We start from the raw sequence: 19,172 nt of genomic DNA, 5'->3' as shown, positions 1-19,172 counted from the left end.
AAATCCCCCTGTGCAACTCTTGTTGAAAACCACAAGTTTGGAAGATTTGCAAACAAAAACTGTCAATGTCATGGAATATCCTGTTAAATTAATCATGGAAAAAGTATGGCACAGCTGTCAATATGTCTAAAGCAGGCAGTCCAGAAACACTGCTCATCAAGTGGATGATAAATAAGGGGGAGACTACCAAGAGAGCTATTATCCTCTTAAAGAGCCACAAGCTCCAATGGGTGAGACTGGAGAGACTGAGCAGACAACAAGTGTATGCCCGGTACTTCACTAGTCATAGCTTAATGGGAGACCAGCATCAAGAAAGCCACTGTTGACATGGGAGAAAAAAAAAGGTTCACCAGAAGGCACAAAGTAGACTGTGAAGTCGGCTCGAAGAATAGTCTGCTAAGACCAAAAGCTTTTTGGCCATTAGACTTAATTCCCTGGAGAGACTGAGCAGACAACAAGTGTATGCCTGGTACTTCACTAGTCATAGCTTAATGGGAGACCAGCATCAAGAAAGCCACTGTTGACATGGGAGAAAAAAAAAGGTTCACCAGAAGGCACAAAGTAGACTGTGAAGTCGGCTCGAAGAATAGTCTGCTAAGACCAAAAATGAGCTTTTTGATCATTAGACTTAATTCCATGATGCCCTGCACATTATCAGAAACATACCACCAACCCCACCATAACACGTGGTGATGGCAGCATCATGCTGTGGGGATGCTTCCCAGCTGCAGGACCTGGAAAGCTTGTGAGGGTAAAATGAATGCAACAAAATGCAAATGATACCTGAGCCTTGGGGGAAGATTTGTTGAAAGCTTCCAAGGGGGTTAAATTAGTTTTGAAGGTATAGGATCTGATTTCCAAATCACAGTTCAAATATTGCATGTCAAGTTTATCCATCTATCTACTATTATTGTTTTTATGTGTAGGCTTTTAGTTCAATTTAATGCATAATATATTTCAGTAACTTTTTATTTCAAGAATACAAGGCAGTCTAGTTTTTGCAATAGTCTGCTTCATACATAGCAGCATTCCAAGGTAGTTTACAAAACAAACCAGGCAAACATGGATATATAGTACACAGTAATGCAAAATGCCAAAATACTTTAATTGTAGGATAATGTATTTATAAGGTACCAACAGTTTTATGGGGAAAATAAAGTAGCAAGTGTTTTTATCAACTCCTTAAGGTAATTTCACAGGCCCCATTTACAGCATAATGGATCATTTTATTCTCAAGCAGCTCACAACTATATAACTAGTACAATTTGTATAGTCATGATCTTTTTGGGGGAAATCTTCTGTCTCATATATTATTAATGTATATAACCTGTCTTGTGCATCAAAGGCTCCCACAGCCCATCTTTAATGAGATGCCACAGTGCTGTGTGCATTGAATCTACAATGTAGGCACAAAACTTTAAATAAAATAATAGCAATGGGCTAGCACTGAATAAAAACACTACAGTTCCTCTACCAATCATGAACCTGGAAAAGTGCAACTTGCTGCATTTTGGTCAAACTGGAAAGTAGTAATTTTACTGTATTCTATATATAAAACGATACATGTGAACTTGAAGAAGGTTACATATTAGAAATATTGAATTCTACACTTAATATCTTAACTGAAAACATCTTTTAGACAGTTAACCACATAAGAAAAACCACATGGCATTAACAGATAAAATTCTTTTAATGTATAGATGACTGTATTTCCGTTGTTGCCATCATTCTTTTATAGACGCTTGTGAACGTAGATTTCAGCACTGCACTGTGAGCACTGGTGATGTGCATCTTTACAGCTGTTCACACAGAATGGGATGAGGCAGCAGCCGAGACTTCCCCTAATAAGGAGAAAACATATTTATTAATTTATCAAAATAAACATCAGAATCTGTTGAGCACCAAGGGCCTCGTGCATAAAACGTGCTTATGCTCATGAAGTGCACATGTCGGGATTTATAAAATGAACTTAGTCTAAAAATTAGCCTGTCATTACAGTCACATTTTGACAATCCATAAGTCTGCATTTTAACGACTCCAAGCGACAGGACAATGATGTGAGCAGAAAATCTTGTTTCAGTTATGTGTTGGGCACGTTGCGATGTTTTTGAACTAATTATATCACACGTTCTGAAGGCGACTTACCGCACTCACCACACGATGAAACCGCTCGGGGCCAGGGCTAGATTAAGACGAAATTGAGTCTGATGCTGCAGCCCAAAAAAGGCCTATTTTTTCTTGGCATTGGTGCATGTGCAGCTTCCGGAAAATTCTCATCTGTTTTCATCTGGGCCTATTTCAGGAATGGGCCTAATACTGCAGCAGCAATAGCACCCACCTTAATCTGGCCCTGCTCAGGGCCCTGGTTGGTAACCACCCAGGCAGAGACATGGTCCAGTCCCACCCTCTGGAAATGACCATCCATCTTACGCAGCCAGGTGTTATGTGGGCATCCCCTTAGCCTGGTCCAGCCACTCAGGTCCTCAACAATGGTTCACCCTGGGGAAATCGCACCACATGGCTGTAGTGCCGTAACTGATGCTCCGTCACAATGCAGGTAATGTGCCTCATTCGGGAGTCCCTGAGCAGACACTCATTCAACATAAAGTCAAACCAGTGGTACTCAAGGTTTTTCCGAAGAGACCCTCAGGTCACTGGGTAGCGACCATGTCTCACAACCATATAGCAAGACAGGAAGCACCAGGACTCTAAAGACTTGGACCTTCTTCCTTTTGCAAAGATACCGGGAGCGCCACACGTCATGACCCCTCACACTCTTCTAATCTGTCAACTGCTTTCATAGGAAGAGTCAACAGAGACATGAATGTCACTGCCAAGGTACGTAAACCTCTCGAGAAGGGCGATATTCTCTCTGCAGACAGACTGCTGATGGTTGTGCCTAAGAGGTCATTAAAGGCCTTGATCTTGGTTTTTATCAGGAGACTTGCAAGCCCAGACACTCAGATTCATTGCTCAGTCTCACATTTAAAGGTGCTAAAAATAAATTGAAGTTGGCAATACTTATACCCAAGCAGACTTGAAAAATATCAACCTATGAGAGGTGTTCGATAATTTATCTACCTGCATATCATGTATTTGTGTGACTGATCTAAACTTGTCATTGAAGATCAGAACATGTCTTGGTGTGCCACACATGCAGTTTGAGGTCATTTCATAGCTGGCATTCTGAGATAGAGAACAAACACGTCTACCTGCAAGTCTACAAAGAAATTAATAATAATAATACATTTTATTTATATAGCGCCTTTCCCATGCTCAAGGCACTTACAGAATATAATAAAGAACGGCAGCGTATACAGTATATAGCATTGTACAAACCAGATAAATAAAGAAGATTAAGACTGAATTCTGAAAAAAAAAAAAGAAACAGACAACATGATTGATGGTCTAGCACACACACACACAGGTTACATTAGCATCTTGACAGAGAAGTAAACTGAGAAGGGTAATAAAGTCAAATAGAGCTAAAAGCCTTCCTGAACAGATGAGTTTTGAGTTGTTTTTTAAAAGAATTCATTGAGTCAGCTGACCTGATTAATTTTGGTAGGTCATTCCAGAGTCTGGGCGCTATACAGCTGAAGGCCCTGTCACCCATGGAGTGTAGACTAGTGAGGGGCACAACAAGATTGCCAGAATCAGAAGACCTTAGTGGGCAGGCAGGCACATAGTGATGGAGAAGGTCACTGATGTAGTTTGGCGCGAGGTTATTTAAGGCTTTGTAAGTTATTAGTAGGATTTTATATTCGATTCTGTAAGACACAGTGAGCCAGTGGAGACGGAGCAGGATGGGTGTGATGTGCTTGCTGCTGCTGGTTTGAGTAAGGACTCTTGCAGCTGAGTTTTGAATAAGCTGGAGCTGTGCTATAAGATTAGAAGGGGCACCTGCCAGTAGGGAATTACAATAATCGATGCGGGATGTGATAAAAGCATGGACAAGTTTCTCAGCGTTAGAAAAGGAGAGGAAGGAGCAAACACGGGATATGTTACGGAGGTGAAAGTAAGAAAGTTTCTCAATGTGATTTATGTGGGCGGAATAAGAGAGGGAGGAATCAAAAATGACACCCAAGATTTTTTACAGTAGAGGCAGATCTGATGAGATCACTGCCAAGATAGACTGGGAAGGAGCTCATTTTATTAAGTTGCATTTTAGTCCCAATTTGCAGGAGTTTAGTTTTATTGCAATTTAATTTTAAAGAGTTCTGCTCCATCCAGGTTTTAATTTCACTAAGGCAGGTTGTGAGCTGAGAAAGCTCTGATGAAGTTCCACTTTTAACATTGAAATAGAGTTGAGTATCATCTGCATAAAAATGATAACCCAGTCCATAGCTACGAATAATATGGCCAAGGGGAAGCATGTAAATACAGAAAAGCAGAGGACAGAGCCTTGAGGGACTCCTTGTGTGACTGGCGCTGAGCTGGATCTTGCCAAGACTAACAAACTCTTGCCTATCAGTCAGATAGGACTTGAACCACTGGAGGGCAGTGCCAGAGATACCCAGCATGTTCTCCATTCTGGACAGTAGGATGTCATGTCTGACAGTGTCAAATGCTGCACTGAGGTCTAACAGAATTAATATGCTGGTTTGTCCAGAGTCTGCTGCCATAAGCAAATCATTGGTTACCCGTAGCAGAGCAGTTTCACAGCTGTGCCACACCCTGAAACCAGACTGAAAGGGTTCCATCAAATTATTAGAGGTTAGGTAATTGGTGAGTTAGGAAGCTACAACACGCTCAAGAACTTTTGACAGGAAAGGTAAGTGGGAAATAGGCCGGAAATTGTTAAGATTGTCAGCATCAAGGCCAGACTTTTTTAACATTGGGGTTACAGAAGCAATTTTAAAAGTGAGCGGCACAGAGCCAGTGTCAAGGGATGAGTTTATTATTGTTGTAACAGTCGGGATTATGGCATGAAGGCAGGATTTAAGTAGTGTGGTGGGGATGGGGTCCAGTACACAAGTAGTCGGCCTCATCTTACAAAGCAGGTTATTAACAGACGCAGATGTGACTGGTGAGATCTTAGAGAAGGAGCTGGATGGAGTGGGAAAACAGGGAGAGATATAAACATGATGTATTTATGTTAGTTGAATTATTTAGATCATTAATTTTGTTACAGAAAAAGTGGAGGAATTCCTCACAGACTTCAGTAGAAGAGGTAGTTGGGCCATATGCGGGTTCGAGTAGTTTATTAACTACAGCGAACAGAACCCTTGGGTTATCGTGGCCACTTTCTATTATTCTGCCGTAATGGGTGTTTTGATGGATAGGGACCATCATTCTGTCTTTAAATTCCTTACAAAAGAAAGGAAAAAGCCAAAGGAAGTCTGGGAGAGGTTAAATGTTGTGTAGGGTGGTGTTGCAACTTTGTACTACGAGGTGATTTTTTGGGCCAAGCAATTTAAATAATGTTTGGAGTCGATTGAAGATGAATGGCCGTCCTATGGAGGCAGTTTCACAGAAATTGTGCAAAAAAGTGGAGGCCATGATTATAAATGATTGGTGTGTTAAGATTAGTGTTATAGCCCATGAACATAGTGTTTCAGCTGGAACAGTTTCCACAATTGTTCATGCTCATTTGCTGATGCCAAAGGTCAGTTTCCAATTGGTTCCCCAAATGATGGCCGTATTGGAAAGCACATTCCCAGGCATCTCCTTCAGTCGCAAGAACTTGAACCTTTTAGAGAAAATCCTGCTGACTTTCTTAATGGATTGTTTCTGGGGTTGAAACCAAATAAGCATCAATACAATGGAATGGTCCCCAATCCCCATGAAATTTAATGTGTAGTTAAATGGTCACAGTTTTCTGGGATACAATGGGTCTATACTGCTGTTGCAATTCCTGACACACATGTAGATCATCACTGGAGAAACCAATATAAGTCATTTCATGAGGCCATCAAATAAACTTCGTGGGAAACTGTTGGTAAGCATGTTGGTGCTTCTTGACAACACACTGTCCCATCCATCCATCCATTTTCCAACTTGCTGTATCCGAACACAGGGTCACAGGGGTCTGCTGGAGCCACTCCCAGCCAGCACAGGGCACAAGGCAGGAAAAATCCTGGGCAGGGCACCAACCCACTGGAGGACACACACACTAGGGACAATATAAGATTGCCAATGCACCTAACCAGCATGTCTTTGGACTGTGGGAGGAAACCCTTGCAGACACGGGGAGAACATGCAAACTCCATGCAGGGAGGACCCCGGAAGTGAACCTGGATCTGCTTACTGCGAGGCAGCAGCACTACTACTGCGCCACCGTGCCACCACACTGTCCCACAAATCCCAAAAATGAAAGGCTGCTATCAGGGAATGTGGCTTCATACAGCTTAATGGTCCAGATATGGCCCCCAATAATTATTTTCTCTTTCAAATCCTAAACAAATTTCTACATGAACAGCGATCTCCCGATGATAATTACTTCAAGGAGATGGTAACAAGTTGGCTGCAGGAGAAAGATGAGTCCTTCAATTCTGAAGGGTTTCAATCACATTCAAACTGGAATGATAATACATTTTATCTATATAGCACGTTTTCCATGCTCAAGCGCTTAACAAGTGCGGAAGTCAATCATGGGTTGCTCTTTCCTGACCGTAAGAAAATTTGATGTATCTGGCTTGAATTTTAATTATACCATTAAATATAGACGGCAGGACATTGCTCAAAGATGAGTGTGAGATTTCTGACAGGTCAGCCAGTTCACACTGTAAAGCGCTAGTCACTAAATATCCCATGGTTCTTAAAACCTGTAAAGAAACAGGGATTGCATGGTTTCTGTGTGATGGTCTGTGTAATGTAATTCAGCACTTGACTCAAAGAGGAAAGCTCTAGGAACTCTAAATCAGCTTATAATCCAGTCATCATTATGAGCCAAGAAAACATCACAATCCTTAAAAACTTGTTCCTTGTGTAGCTTGCCATTGGTGATATTCTCCAAAAGAGATAACACTACCAGTGCCAGTTATGTTGTACAACACACAGCACAATTTGTATAATTTCTCTTTCAGGTGATTGTGAAGATCTGTGAGATAGTAAGAGGTATTCTCTAACAGCCTCTGTCAATTGACACATTTCCTTTTGTGTTTTCGGTGCATCATCAGTCAACACATGTGATATGGGTCTCGCAACACTAGCAGTGTTCTGGGCACTGCATGATGGCACCTTGCTATTGCTCTGTCCACTTAGTTGGTCTTGTATTTTTTGCTTTGTGCCCTCCCCCACCATAACCTATCGTCTATGGGGGAGGAGCAAAAGCTTTAGATTCGTCAAAAATTTTGATCACCTTTTTTTTGATGCATCTCAACATTTTAGGTCCCCTGATACCGAAAACATTGATATGTTAGTGATGGGTGTGTGTCTGTGTGCGTCATAGTCTCTTGAGGATGGCCTAGAGCTAAAACAGCTGGATGGCAAAATACCAAATTTGAAACTTAAGCCTGTTAATGAGATGATGATGTGCTGATTAGTTTTGGAGCCAAATCATGTAAAAGAAAGAGGGACTCTAGAAGAACCCTCACATACCGTAATTCTGCAATTAATGACGAATTCTTCACATCAGTTGCTTTCGTAATTACCTGTTTTATGATCAGAAAGGTCAGCATCATAGCAGTAAATATTTACTGAAATGTTATAAAATAGTTTGGGTCATTTGGTTCCTAGGGCACAAAGCCTACTGACGTTCACGTCCATTTTTTTTTTTTATTTGTGACAACCACAGAGAAACCATCTAAATGAGTGTTTTTGGGGGTTCACCATTTCTGTCGGTAATACCTCACTAATACTGCAGACGGTATGGTATGGTGATTAAGGTTTTGGATTTCAAACCCTGAGGTTGTGGGTTCATATCCCATTAGTGACACTGTGTGACCCTGAACAAGTCACTTGACCTGCCTGTGCTCCAATTGGAAAACCAAAAGAAATGGAACCAATTGTATCATAAATATTGTAAGTCGTCTTCGATAAAGGTGTCCACCAAATAAGTCAATGTAATGTAAAATGTGAACCTCAAGCTCACATTCATCGATATTCATTTTCTGTGTTCTCCCATGGTTTGTAGTAAAGACTTAACTCTGGGACATAGACAAATTTATACTTTTTTTTTTTTAATTAAGTCATTTGTGGTTACTGGTGGGAGGTGTCAGGATGGGGAGCAACTGAAAACTTGTTCATGCATGTATAGTTGCATGTTGATTTGAGATTTATAAAGGAACTTAGTGCTCACATGATCGTGCATACAGTTTTATAAATCCCTTTATTGTGAGCACACAGAAAATTTTAGTAATCTAAGCAAGATTTTATTCATGAGGCCCCAGGTCTTTACACCGATTGTTTGCTCATATACATAAAACATTTTGAACTTTATTAATGATAATATTAAGTGCTTTTGTTTTCTTTGATACAGTAGAATGAACATTATCCACAAATACCTGCACAGAAATGTCATTTCTTCTGTTTATAGCTTTCAGTCACAACACCAAGACTTTGTTCTGTCTAAAAATGCTTGCTCAAAGGGGCTAGGTATGGAATCTGAAGCCACATGTCAGGTGGTCGCAAGTATCCTGGAGTGTAACACTTACCCAAATAAAAAGAGCAGCACGCATATCAGCCAGGCAAATCCTCCCGTTGTGTAAGTCACATTTGTTACAGCCTGCCTGCGGCAGTATTGACACTTGGCCAGACATGGCTTATCCCCAAGTACTGGATTAATGATTATTTGATCTGCTTTAAAAAAAAAAAAAAAAAATTTTCATTCAGCTTTGTCATTTAAACCAATTAATTTGTTTTTCCACCACTGAATCAACATGATGCTGCTGATCCGGTCTGCTAATTTCTTGGAATATTACGTGTGTTAAAGTAAGCCAAAAGGATGTGCATTCAGAAGACTTAAACCTAACTGAAGACAATTTAATCTCCTCCCATCACATCCACATTAAAAGGCATAGCACCTTTCACACCTTTTCAGCCCGTTCAGCTTGTTTGTAGGAACATTACAGTAGAATGAATAACTGGACTCTTGAATCAAGACTACTAACTTAGGCATTGTACAGCACTGCAAAAGAAGGCCATGCAGTGGCTTCAAAACGTATTAAAAGTATTCAGACCCCTTCACTTTCTCACATTGTGTTATGTTGCAGCCTTGTGTTAAAATCATTTAAGTTTAAAAACAGGATTTTAGAAATGTTTGCAAATTTATTAGAAAGATAGAACTGACATATCACACAAGTGTTGCTTACTGAGAGAACAAATAAATTTAAATGATTTTAATGTTAGACAGCAAAATAACTTTTTACTTTTAAGGGTTTTTTTATGTATACAGCTAATTGGGCATAGCGTTTTCAAACTGGTTGAATCATCAGAATATAGGAGTCAGTGTACCCTGGCACTTGCTGGGCTAATTCAGGCTTACAGCACATGTGGTAGCAAGGAGGAGAACCATGTGAACCCAGGAACAGCATGTAATCTTTACACAAGGTGTAGCTCTTCTCTGCCATTTCATCTCAACTAGCTACATTGGGGTCCTCAGTCACGGTCCTGGAGGGCTGCAGGTTTTTGCTTTAACCCAGTTGCTTAATCAGAAGCAGTTATTGTTCAAGTAACACTTCTGCATCACTTTGGTTGTCTCACTCTAAGATTTTGAACCCTTACTGCTTATTTTAGTGTTAAATACCTGTGTTCTTGGTTTTTAATTGCTCCTAATTAGCATTAACATGAAAATGACTAAAGAAACCAGCATTTCTCCATTTAGCTTGTTTACATTTACACCTGTGTGTATTAATCATGCACTATTGGGTTTAATTAAATACTTAGAAGGAAAGTGAAGAGAAAAAAGAATTACTCCTCCATTTTAGCCTTCATTTGAACAATCATTTGGATGATATCCTTAGAAAGGTTAAGAAAATCTACGATCTGAAAATGACCTGACATAGCAGAGTTAAAGCACTAACAAGAATTGCTTTCTAATTAAGCAACCAGGTTAAAACAAAAACCTGCAGCCACTGCAGCCCTCCAGGACTGTGATTAAGGACCCCTGAGCTACATGGTTGTAACGTCTGAATGAAACATCCATCCATCCATTATCCAACCTGCTATATCCTAACTACAGGGTCACGGGGGTCTGCTGGAGCCAATCCCAGCCAACAAAGGGTGCAAGGCAGGAAACAAACCCCAGGCAGGGACAATTTAGAATCGCCAATGCACCTAAACTGCATGTCTTTGGACTGTGGGAGGAAACCAGAGTACCCAGAGGAAACCCACGCAGACACGGGGAGAACATGCAAACTCTAACTGCAAGGTAGCAGCGCTACCCACTGCGCCACCATGCCGCCCTGAATGAAATATCCTCCTGACTATTTCTCTTTCTTTATAGTGTTACATTAATGCAAATAAATTGCAACAGACTATTTCTGTAGTGAAGCCTTTATTTAAAAAAATAGTATATTTTATTTATACATTGAAATCTTTCAAATGTATGACACTTGGTAATGCTGCAATAATATACTGAAAGACAACTGGCCACTGGTGTAAATGTGGAAAAGATACTTACCTACATAATTTGTTGGTTGGGGCTGGCTGACCACTGGTGCTGTCACTATCTGGATGTTTGTTGCTGGTGGTGGTGGTAGAGGAGCTATACTCTGAACTTGAATATTGATTGGTTGTGCTCCTGGCATTGCTGGTTGCATTGGAAATGGCATCACTGTGGGATTAAACATGCAGTCAATTGCATATTTACTTTAAAGGAATACCTAAAAACAATATTTATGTTACCCCATGTAGTTTCTAGTAATGTTATGTCATGTAACTTCCTAACCAGCTTAATCCAGACCAGGATTGCGTAGCATAGGGCACAAGACAGGGACAATCGCTAGACAGGGAGCCAGTTCCTCACGAACACAAACGTACATTCTTTTTGCTGTGGTTGTTTTTCACACTATTTGCCATTGAACAGCATTGGTCACTATTTACTTCTGTTGTATCATGAACATATTTTCTCTCTATTCTGCATCAATAGATAAGAGTACACTTTTTTCTCTGCCATCACTAATAACTACATGAGGTAAGTAACATATTTAAAAAATACAAGTTTTGGGGGAGTAATCCTTTACAAGAAATGCTTTTGGTCATTTTTGTTGGTGCTTTTTCTTAAGCGGATAGCCAGCTTTCTAATTTTTGTTCATTTTGACAGTATAATAGTTAAAAGATTTCAACTTAAGCACATAATTATAATACAATACTCTATTATAAAAGAGTAAACTCTAACCCATCAAAAAATCATGAGGGCCAAGCTAATCCCAGCAGCCCTCGGACTTGGGTGCTGGTCCATTACTTGGCTGACTTGCACAGTGGCAAATAAGAAATGCCAATGAGTCTAACCACCCTGTCTTTTGGGATGTAGGAATAAACCCCATGCAGACACAATGAGTACGTCTGGGCACAGAATTCAAACACTGGATCTGCAAAGTGGAAGCAGTAATACATTGTCTACTGTTTCACCTTGGCTTTTCTGTTGTGGCAGTCAAATATGAATTTCCAACAAAAGGCTAAATCTCAGACCAGTTTTTTATATTGTTACCATGCATCTGTTCACCTTGACCGTGTGTAGGTTAAAAAGAAAGGTTAATAGTGGCTGTACCGATAAAAGACCAATGACGCCCCTTTTGAATTTTTCCAGCTTAAATAGGACACCGATCATCATGTGGCATAAGTATTTTTCATGGTCAGAATATTACTTTGAGATGAAAAATACCAGTCTTCTTCGTTCTTAAAGTTAGTTAGGGTGGAAACAACCCAAAATAAAATATTGTATTTGCTGCACATTTTTTGCTCTTAATCACTATTTTAACCTCTCTTCTTATTCCTTCCAGATAGGAATTTATATTTAGAAATTTAGAAAAGTGCCCCTTTTTTGTGCAGAAGATGGAATGATCTTATTGAAATGTTTTTTCCACAAATATGCAAGGTCGGGTTGATCCATCCATTGTCTTGACCAGGTAATAGTTAAGCAAACAGTAAAAGAACACACAGCCTTTCTTTATTTCTTTTATTTCTTTGGCATACTTCTACTACGCAGAAGTAGTTGAGGAGTTCCTGTCTTCCTACCTAGCACTTGGGTGCAACATGTCTTTTAAATTTCATTTTATACACTCTCATTTGGATTTTGTTTCGCCTGAAAACATAGGAGCGGCCTCTGATGAACAATGAGGAGCGGCTCTGTCAGAACTTCACTCAAAAGGAGAGACGTTATATTTGAAAGTGAAGGGAGTTTATGTTGGCAGGTGTCCGTTGGTCATTCCACCATAAAACACCTTCAGAGGATTATAAAGAGGGGAAAAAAAACAGAAAGTGACTACTTTTTGTAAGTGATAATTATATGTGTAAGTAATTTTAAATGTATCATCATCCTTCAAATATAGGAGGTGATAATGTAATTAAGAACACCTTTTTTGATTGGGCAAATTAAAAAAATGTTTTTGCATACCAGTTTTATTTCAAATTTTTCTTTGACAAGTCATGTTAATAAACATTTTTCCACAGCAAATCCAAAATGGTGGGCCCAGTGACAGAAGTGTGCTTAATTTCTGTGTGTGTTTAGAGTACAAGGAACAGCCTTATAAAATTTCCGGAATGACCCTCTGAGAAGCTCAGCTGACTGAGAGGTCTTCATGGTAGACTCTGGAAATTCCAGAGTGAGCCTGAGTTGGTTTGGGCATCTGGTGAAGATAAATCTTTTCACTGGAGGTTTATTAGCCTTCGCACCAGAACATGTATTGAGAATATTCCCAAAATCCTCTTTAATAAAATCCCTGTGTGCGTCCAGGTGTCCGTGTGTGGGTGTCTTCTGGTGAAGTGCGCATGCGTGGGGCACGGTGCGATGCGCAATATTACTGTCAGAGAAAGTTACAGGCGTTTTACGGAAATACAAACCAGTATTACTGTGAGAGGAAATTAAAGGTAAAGTAATCCCTCGCTACTTCGCGGTTCACTTTTCGCGGATTCACGACTTCGCGGATTTTATATGTAAGCATATCTAAATATATAACGCGGATTTTTCGCTGCTTCCCGGGTTTCTCCAGACAATGCGTCTTTTTACTTCTGGTATTTGCTTCCTCAGTTGGTTTGCCCAGTTGATTTCATACAAGAGATGCTATTGGCTGATGGCTGAGAAGCTACCCAATCAGAGCACGCAGTTAAGTTCCTGTGTGCTGCTGATTGGCTCAGCGACGGAGTGCTGCATTAACCAGGAAGTCTCATCTCACTCATTCAACATTAACGTGCTCTTGCTACTGCATTCAGGGGATTATCACCTTCAATCGTCATCATTTTTACTGCGCAGCATATTCATCACGTCATATATAGCTACGTGTACTTCGCTATACAGTAAGTGTAAACTTATCTACCGATTTCATATTGCTTAGCAGTTGTCCCTGTTATTAATAGAGTAAAGGGTGGGTTGTAAACAATACAGGGAGGGTTTAAAAACGTCCAAATACACGTTAAATAATTAAATAAATATGGTGTCCCTACTTCGCGGAAATTCAGTTATCGCGGTAGGCCTTGGAACCTATCTCCCGCGATAAGTGAGGGATTACTGTACACAATACAGTGACGCATATTACAGCCCCATACAAGCCAGTATTACTGTCAGAGGAGATTAAAGGCATATTACTGACGTGCACGCCTGTATTACCGCCAGAGAAAATTAAAGGTAGATTACGGACGTACAAGCCAGCGGACGTACAAGACGGTATCCTTCAATAAGGGCGCGCACAGGCATCCTTCAATAAGGGCGCACACAAAAAGGCGAGCCTCAAAAGGGTGACCTCAATTGGGCGCAGCGAATAAAGGTGCGCATAAATAAAGATCTGCACCTTTGTTGCTCTTCACGTATTCCAGATCCATTTGAACTAAATTATCTACGAACGCCTTTATTCGCCGTGCTCAATCGAGGTTGCCCATTTGAATGCTCGCCTTTTTCTGCGCGCCCTTATTGAATAGAGCCGTACAAGACAGTATTACTGTCACAGAAAATTAAAGACACACAATACACAGTGGCAGCCCACGAAGAACGGTCAGCTCAGCAAGTAAACATCAACAAAAGAAAGGCTGAAAGAAAGAAAAATACGACCAACAAAAAGAATGAGGTCAAAGTCCCTTGCCATTTAATACAGACTGTTCCTACTAATGTTTATGCACTACTGTTCTACTGCCCATTATTGTAACGGGCTAAATGACTAGTATATAAATAAAAATCATACGAAACTTAACAAATGAGAGGAGACCACTCAGTCCATCAACTTGTTTTATTAACTAATAGCCAAGCTGTCCAAATATTTCATGTATTTCCTAAAGGTCCTCAACGTTTCTGCTTCAACTATATGGCTCAGTAGAATATTTGCCTAGTCTGGTGCTGGTAAGGCTTGCCTGAATTGCTATTCTTTTTGCTATTTTGATCCATAACATGACAATCAGTCCAACAAAATAATAATAATGCTCTGTGTTATATATCTGATAAAATTTGAGAAAAATTAACTTTAGTGTGTGATGATTTTTTGTTTATGATATTTTTGTTTTCACTGTAGAAAGTAAGAACTGCATTTGCATTTTTGCTATATTAAAAGAAATCGATGTTGTTCAAGTGCCTCTGAGTTTGGTATTAGCTGCCGCATTTAATCTCTAAAGCTCATAACATGGTGTACAGACTCGTTCAACATGACATACATACCTTGTGGTTGGTAGGCCACACTCCCATATGGAGCTGGTGCTGCAGTATATGGTGGTGGAGAAGTATACATCGTTGTTCTTCCTAAAACACAAAGTATATTTAAGAATGGTGTATTTTTCTGCTGCATTTTAAATATCTTACCAATCAGTTCTACACAATGTAGTTTTAACTTTTCAAATAATACGTACATGCTTTATTTCTTTTGCATTATTTGTAAAAGTACACAAAGTAGTTAATATTTTCAAGAAAACAGGCCACTTTGACCCACTAGTAGAACCAAATCAAGTCAGAAATGAACTGGAGACACTCGAATCCTAAACAAAAAAACAAAACAGAACTTGACATATTACTTGATGCTTGTCTTTTCCAGCCAGAATTAGACAATGAAGTGCTCAGTTCCTGGAGATTGCATGGTATCTACCCCTTCAGAGATTTTTATCTTCGCTTTATTTTTGGTTCCCTGTGTATTTCTGTTTCTTAGTAGCATGGCTAACTGCTCAGGCAATGGTTTTGTGTGGTATTTAACATTTGGTGGGTGCTAAAAAAAAAAAAAAAAAAAAAAAAAAGGAGGTGACGTATTTTATGGCAAACACCATGTGGTGCAAGCATGATAAAATCTCTTCAAAAACTACACAGTCTCACTGATACATTTTATGCTTTCTTCAAAACAAATGGTCTTCCATACACCTGCTAGCAGAACCACATGATTCATCCTTCACTTTTTTTTAAATGATGTAAGAGTTTTTAATCCTTTTAATGTCTACAAAGCATTTTATCAGGGTGGAATTTCAGAATGTGGTTTATAAAACCAATGAACTCATTTTAAGTGTCATCTTTAATTTGTCACTAAATATGTAGCAATAGTTATCCAAGTGACAAAGGAAACAAAAGTTTCTCGTTGTGAGGAATTGCTTTGTGAGACTAAATACTCCAGATAGTCTGGGCCACCTCCAGTTTGTATAGTGCTATCTCTTGCATTTGTACCATCCTGGTAAACTCTGGTATTAAAGGCAAGGATCCTGGTCCACTATTGCAGTATGTCATTTTGGTCTGGATAATCAAGTTGTTCCCTGGTATCATGTGCCAATGAAACTTTAGCAACCCTTTCAACTGATTTTCAATTGTAAAAGAATAATTGTTTTGTCTTGCATCAATTTTGGCACTGGGTCACTGCAGGCACGCTGTGCAACACTGCAGTATTTTTTTGATTAGTGTTTGCGTATCCTATCTGCAGTCCGCTGTTTTGTAATTTTAAATGGTCAATTTATTATCATCATTAGTAAAACTTACAGCTAGACTACTTCACAACAAAGTTTGGGACTTTTTGATCTGCAAGTGTACTCAAAACACTCAATCGAAACACTTCTCTGGTGTCCCAATAGTATTGTTCTAGATTTTATCCTGTTTACTGTTTTATGCCAGACGGTCTCGTTACTGCAAATGGAAAATGACATCATTAAGATTTTCCTTTAATTTTTATAGCACTTTAACATGCCCATTTCAAAAAGTCTCTTCAGTATCAGTACTGGATATTTAGATCCCTCAACCAACACACAATGTCACGCAGTAGTGTCTGTCTTCTATAGCTGTCATTATGTCTTGACACATAATGCCTAAAACAATATTAGGTGATCTTTATTTCGATTTGGTTGCATCTGTAAAGTAACACCCAACAAAATATTCTTGATTGTTAGATATACTCGTCATTCTTTAAATAAACAATTAGAAATTTCTTTACAAATTTAATTAATCTCTGGAGAAGAAATAAAAGACCCCATTTAGTTTAAAGTCTGGCTGTTATTCATTGACTGCTGGCTCAATTTGCAGCACTCAACTGTTATCCTATGCTAGAAATGTTTTAAGTTGGGGTCCACATTATCTGTCTACTTTGTACCAGCTGTGTTTTTTTAAACTACCCATATCCTACTTATTATGATTTTGTTCAAAGTTTTGCTTCATATCATTTATTAACATAATATTTTACTGGTGAACACTTGACTTACTGTAAAACTGACAACTGAACATTTACAGATCATTACAATGCAACATCTAATATATTCAGTTACTTCATATGTGAAACACAGACATCTTATTTAATTGAGTCACAGTCCCTCAATGTAGAATAGAATGCCTTTTATTGTCACTATACACATGTACAATGAGATTAAAAGCAGCTCCTTCAGTGCACACATATATGTAGAACACAACAAGTAAATAACAAATAAACAAATGGTGCAAAAAGTTGCAAAAAAAAGTTCTGCGACGCTATATACAAATGGAAAGAATAATAATTAAATCGAGTTATTGCACATTATTTAAATACTGGAAAGAATAAATAACTATTGCACTGTTGGGTGATTGCACATAATTTAAATATTGCACAATAATGATGATCATGTGCAGTGAGTAATGGATGTTGGACCCTGAGAGTAATGATATTGTACAGTATACAGATATTACACAGTTATTATCAGTACCATTTAGATATTGGATATTGCACAGTTGATGGATAGAAGGAAGTCCAGGGGTTGGGGGGGGGGTTTAGACTGTGTAGTCAGTGCATGTGTGAGCTTAGAATGGTTATGGCTTTTGGGAAAAAACTGTTCTTGATTCTGTTTGTCCTTGTTGTGATGCACCTGTAGCGCCTCCCTGAGGGCAGCAGGTCAAACAGATCAGAGCCAGGGTGGGAGCTGTCCTTGATGATGTTTTTTGCTCTGCTGAGGCAGCGGGAGGTGTAAATGTCCATCAAGGAGGGGAGAGGGCAGCCGATGATCTTCTGTGCCGCCTTTACTACTCGCTGAAGCCTCTCCCTGTCTGCCATGGTGCAGCTGCCGTACCATACTGTGATACAGTACGTCAGCAGGCTCTCGATGGACGAGCGGTAGAAGGTCAGTAGCAGGTTGGAGTCCAGGTTGTGCTTTCTGAGGACCCTCAGGAAGTGTAACCACTGCTGAGCCTTCAGTTTCATGAAGTTTGCTAACAAATGCTGACCAGTGAAATGTGCAGTTTTTCATACAAAACAAGAAAAGTAACACACCTCATGTAATGAATTTCCCATTGGGATTAATAAAGTATCTATCTATCTATCTATCTATCTATCTATCTATCTATCTATCTATCTATCTATCTATCTATCTATCTATCTATCTATCTATCATTTTATAATAAGTAACTATATGATCTGTTTAGTTACCTTTTTTTTAAGTAATGAGTAATGTAACCAAGTTACTTTAAAAGCAATGTTCCTAAATACTGATCGTAAACTGTCAAACATCAGGCATAAACAAATGAAATTTCACAAAAACCTGTCACCATTTTGCTCCAAACATTTAGTGACTTTAGTCTAATTCCGCAGTGAGTGAGAATAACAAACGTATGAGACAGGTTGAAAATGTTTGCATTCGCCGTTCGCTGTGCAGCACAGATTTGCATTTTCTGTCAGTATTTAAATGTGAAAAAGCCCAGATTAAAATGTAAGATGAAAGTAGTTCTCAACAAATGCAAGTAAGGTATAAAAATTCAAAGTAAAGTAAAGTTGGAAGTACGTCTGGATCCAGTCAGCTGACCCTACCTAAACATAGCAGACTGAGTACAGTTATTGTAGTAAATAGTTTCCTTTCTATATTGTTTCTTAAATTATAAAATTGTTGATTACAATAATATTAAAGCAGCAATTTCCTTATAATTCCAGAGTTTATTTATGTTCTTACCAGAGATGTTTCCAGGAGAGTCAAGTGAAATAAGTGTTCACAGTTTGGATGCCGGTATTAAAATTCAAGTCTGACCACTCTCATGGTATGCAAAGGTGTCAGGTATCAGCACTACTGTACGAAACAGAAACTTGTCTGTCCTGTTACTATGGATAAATGGGTGGATACCTCATGGTGCGTTCTCGAGAAACGAAACACTGACTTACTGGATTAAGCAACTCTAGAGTATTCACTTCTATGCAAAACTTTCTATACTAAATATACTTCTTCTGGGCAGGGCAGTGAAGAACCAGTTCTGCTTAACAGGTCTTGTGGAGGTCTCACGCACCCTTGTTGCCATTTTTGGAATTTGTTGTCAGAGCACTCGGATTATAACTGGTAGTGATGATATTATGTAATCTGGGGTGCTGAAGCTAACAGGTTTTGATGGTGGTACAAAATTGAGCAGTAAAATCTACTGTAGCCAAACTGGTTGAGACCTCATGCCCATATAAAGCCTGGTTTGTAGCAAACTTGTTTTGATCTGATGATGCAAGTATTTGAATTGCTTTCAGTTGCATTAAGAATTCAATTCACACTTCTTGTCCTGACCTTCAGATCACTGCATGGCACTGTTCTTCAATACCTCCAGTCTTGACTCCTTGCGTACACCCCTCTGAGAAGTCTCCATTGTGCTTTGGCCCGATTATATACTATCTGTCCTTTTGGCAAATAAAACT

At 39.2% G+C, this 19,172-nt stretch overlaps 1 protein-coding gene across 1 annotated transcript; it reads right to left on the bottom strand.

The window, feature by feature from the left end:
* Positions 1–1,204: 1,204 nt before the first annotated feature.
* On the bottom strand, positions 1,205–18,597 carry LOC114661177 (cell death-inducing p53-target protein 1 homolog). Its single transcript, XM_028814381.2, has 5 exons — positions 18,454–18,597; positions 14,744–14,824; positions 10,565–10,717; positions 8,598–8,742; positions 1,205–1,841 (listed from the first exon to the last, which is right to left on the bottom strand). The coding sequence occupies exons 2-5, from the start codon at positions 14,811–14,813 to the stop codon at positions 1,733–1,735; spliced, it is 477 nt and encodes a 158-aa protein (XP_028670214.1). The 5' UTR covers positions 14,814–14,824; positions 18,454–18,597; the 3' UTR covers positions 1,205–1,732.
* Positions 18,598–19,172: the final 575 nt, after the last annotated feature.

The sequence above is a fragment of the Erpetoichthys calabaricus genome, chromosome 11 (genome assembly GCF_900747795.2).
Source record: "Erpetoichthys calabaricus chromosome 11, fErpCal1.3, whole genome shotgun sequence".
Taxonomy (NCBI): domain Eukaryota; kingdom Metazoa; phylum Chordata; class Cladistia; order Polypteriformes; family Polypteridae; genus Erpetoichthys; species Erpetoichthys calabaricus.
The sequence above is the reverse complement of the archived record's forward strand: the minus strand, read 5'-3'. Positions and strand labels throughout refer to the sequence as shown.